Source organism: Rhagoletis pomonella, unplaced genomic scaffold (assembly GCF_013731165.1).
Source record: "Rhagoletis pomonella isolate Grant_MI unplaced genomic scaffold, Rhpom_1.0 Rhpom_scaffold_00005, whole genome shotgun sequence".
NCBI classification, from domain to species: domain Eukaryota; kingdom Metazoa; phylum Arthropoda; class Insecta; order Diptera; family Tephritidae; genus Rhagoletis; species Rhagoletis pomonella.
In genome coordinates this window covers 8,088,844-8,092,158 of record NW_023458559.1, presented here as the reverse complement: position 1 = coordinate 8,092,158, position 3,315 = coordinate 8,088,844, and the positions used below count along the sequence as shown (strand labels likewise).

At 39.2% G+C, this 3,315-nt stretch overlaps 1 protein-coding gene across 1 annotated transcript; it reads right to left on the bottom strand.

Annotated features, from left to right (window-relative positions):
- Positions 1–1,377: 1,377 nt before the first annotated feature.
- Positions 1,378–3,078, bottom strand: LOC118739802 (transcription factor MafB). Its single transcript, XM_036471307.1, has one exon. The coding sequence runs from the start codon at positions 3,024–3,026 to the stop codon at positions 1,716–1,718; it is 1,311 nt and encodes a 436-aa protein (XP_036327200.1). The 5' UTR covers positions 3,027–3,078; the 3' UTR covers positions 1,378–1,715.
- Between the last annotated feature and the right edge of the window lie 237 nt (positions 3,079–3,315).

Sequence of the window (3,315 nt, the reverse complement as noted above, 5' to 3'; positions counted from 1 at the left end):
AAACATGTGTACAATACTTTTGCAAAGCAATTTCGAAAAAAAATTTTGTTTTGTTGTTTGAACCAAGGGGTCGCATTTTCAAATTTTTCATCCTTTTCGGCATTTACAGTCGGATCTTAAAGCGGGGTATATATGTAGATGTTTTTGCCTCGAGGAGGCAATTTTTTTGTTCCAAATTTAATCGAGAAATTGCAATATGTGGCAAATACTCTAACGTTAATATGGCTTCCAAAGGCAGTTTTAAGGGCGATTATTGGAGCCAAAAGTTGCTTTCAACTAAAAGTTGCCTAAAAAATCGCGCCATGTAAACACCGTACAAAGGGGTATAATAAAAGCAATCCGCTTAAGAAATTACAAACATATGTACATTATAAACATATGCATGCATTCAAAAGTATATATTTATTTTGAGTATTAAATGTGAGGCCGCGATACCTCTATGTATAAGATGTCCTCTGTACCAACATAAAAGTATTCGTATTCAAGTATTCTTAATTAGATATGATATTCAAGTATAGTACTTAAGATTATCATGTGAGAGAAAAGCCAAGAACTCTAATGTAATCCATTTTTCTTTATACAAATAAATTTCAGGGCTTGGGTTTTATTTTGTGGAAGAAATATAAAACTCACAAAATAACTTTTAATTTTTGAACGAAAAATATAAATCACCAGGTAATTTTTATTTCTCGAACGAAAAATAAAACTCATCAGATAACAATTAATCTGTGAACGTAAAATAAAAATTATTAAATAAAGGTTTATGCTTATCAACGTAGATTGTTGAACAACGATAAATTTTATATAACACATTATATGTTTTTGACGTTTCCTTCACAATAGTTTTTAAGATACAATTTTGAATCAAGAACAGTTTTGGTCATTTGGTCCCTGCTCATAAGTACTAACGTATAAAATACTCATCTGTGGTGTCAGGTATATAAATGATAACTCCATTTTATTTGTTAGATAAGTGCTATTGCATTGTAATTGAAATATTAGGAACTTCGGGGAATATAAGATTGGCACTTTATAACCAGGTGTTAGAATGTTGTAGGAAGCTACTGCAAGAATAATTTTTGACTTCTAAACACACATTTATTTAAACCACAATAAAACCACAAATATTAAAATCGAAGTTCTCATTTAAACCTGATCATATACACCTGAAACCACAATTATGTATACCTAAGTACAAGCTAAAATCTATGTAACAAATATTTCCTGCTTAAATTGAGCCAAAAAACATTCTTGCTCAGTGAACAGAGGAACTGATCCGATTAAAATATATTTAGTTTTAGTGGTTTCAAATATTTTATATCTGAAATTTCTTTACGGAATGCAATAATGCGTCCATACACAACTTACGTATATACTTATAATCTTTCTGGGATATGCTTATTGTTATTAGGTGCCGTCGAAGCGCTGAGATATTGTGTCAAAAATACATAATTTTAGTCTCTACTTTTATACACCAATAATTTAAATTTTTTGTCGTTTTTTTTCACAGTACAGTTCTAATATTTGTTGTTCACCATTGAAGGCTTATATTTAATTAAGTCTTTTTTTTGACATCGCACTTAGATTGTCACCGGCGTTGCTGGCTGCTGGTGCATATGTTGATGATAGCGCGCCGGCCACTGATGCACGTGCAGATGTGGCGGATGATGTGTGGATGCCGCTGCAGCCTGTTGTCCTCCGATAGTTGGTTGACGTCAAAGGTAGAACTCTGGCGAATTTTGGCTATCAGTGTTCAAATGCGATTGCCCTACGGTGATCACTCCAGAGTTACCGCATTCCGCGGTGGCATTAGATATCGCGGCAATTACACTGCTCCCACTACCGCCTGATCGCATTTGCAAACGTTGTTTCAGCTGATCGCGCTCTTGGCATACACGTGAAAACTCTAATTTTAGACGATGCAGATCCTGATTCAACTGCCGGTTAGTTTTCTCCAGCTCATGTCGTTGTTGCAAACGTTTTGAGCGGCAGTTCTGGGCGTAACCACGGTTTTTAAGCGTGCGTCTCTTTGCCTTCAGCCGCACAACTTCTTCGCGGGGACACCCATGTAGCCGTTTGTTCAGTTCCCGTACGGTGAGTGTGGTTAGAAGCTCATCGTTAATACAGTCTTCAAGACCTAAATTACTAGACGTGCTATATTGCCGTGAACATGTGCGCGGCGAATTAGTGGATGACCGTGTAGAGCTCACAGACATTGGCCTATTGATATGAACCACTGGTGCGCTTGGTGGCGCTTGACTGCCATTACCACTACTTCCAAAGCCTGCTGTGCCGCTGGTCATGCTGCTATGGTAGGATGTGTGCATATTTATGGGTGCTAAGTGTTCGAGCGTTTGAAAATGATGGTGATGAGCATGAAGTTGTGATTGCGCCACCGAATGTCCGTGATGATGATTGGCGGCAACTACAGCAGCAGAGGCATGCATATATTCGCGTTGACGTTCCCACTCCTCTTCCTGCGTGGGACAAGCGAGAGGTCGCAGGTCAAGCGGTTGTGGATCCGAGCGCATGGAGTTTGGTAGCCACATCATTTCTTGGGTAAGACCAGTGCTAGCAGTGGGTGGGCGATGGGTTGGGTACGGAACACTTGTAATCGTGGCATAGGTATGGCCACATGTGCTTCCGGTAGGTGAACTAACGACTGGCGGGGTTTCGGGTGGAGTGGAGGGAACTCCCCCGGGCACGGATGTATTCACAAGAATTGCCTGTCCAGCCATAGGACCATGTGTACAGATTTCCGGTGGTGGTGACAAAGGCTGTAGACGACGCTCATCCATGTGCCAACTCTGATGAAAGGCGCGCATCTTGATGGCAGGATGGTCAGCGGGTTCCTGTTCATCTGGAGTAATCGAGGTCGTTGTCCAAGCGATTTTCGCCCCCGCCGCCGGACTGTGGTCTTCACGTTTCACTCCTATAGTTGAAACAGTAGCAGAACCATCCTCAAGATGATCAAGCACAAATTCCTGCACGTACTGCTCAGCGAGGTTAGGATCTTCCATTCTCATTTAGAGGCAATGGGTTTTTACACTTTCTGTTAGAAGAGGATATGTTTTTAAAGCAAACACACTTTAAGATTTTGAGTAAATTAATATAATAAATATTTATAGAGATTATGTATGCACAGCTTTGATTTTACTACGTTAATAGATATAGTTATCGATTTCGAGTTTTTTAAATAATTAGCTTTTTTACATTCATTATTTTTAAACACTGTCTACTCATTATTTTAACGGTTTAAACAATTAGCACTGTTTCGAATACAAAGCATTCTTTGCGAGCCGACAGCTTACGAGA

Coding starts and splice junctions, on each gene's coding strand:
- LOC118739802 (XM_036471307.1), bottom strand. CDS start 3,026: ATGAGAATGGAAGATCCTAACCTCGCTGAGCAGTACGTGCAGGAATTT.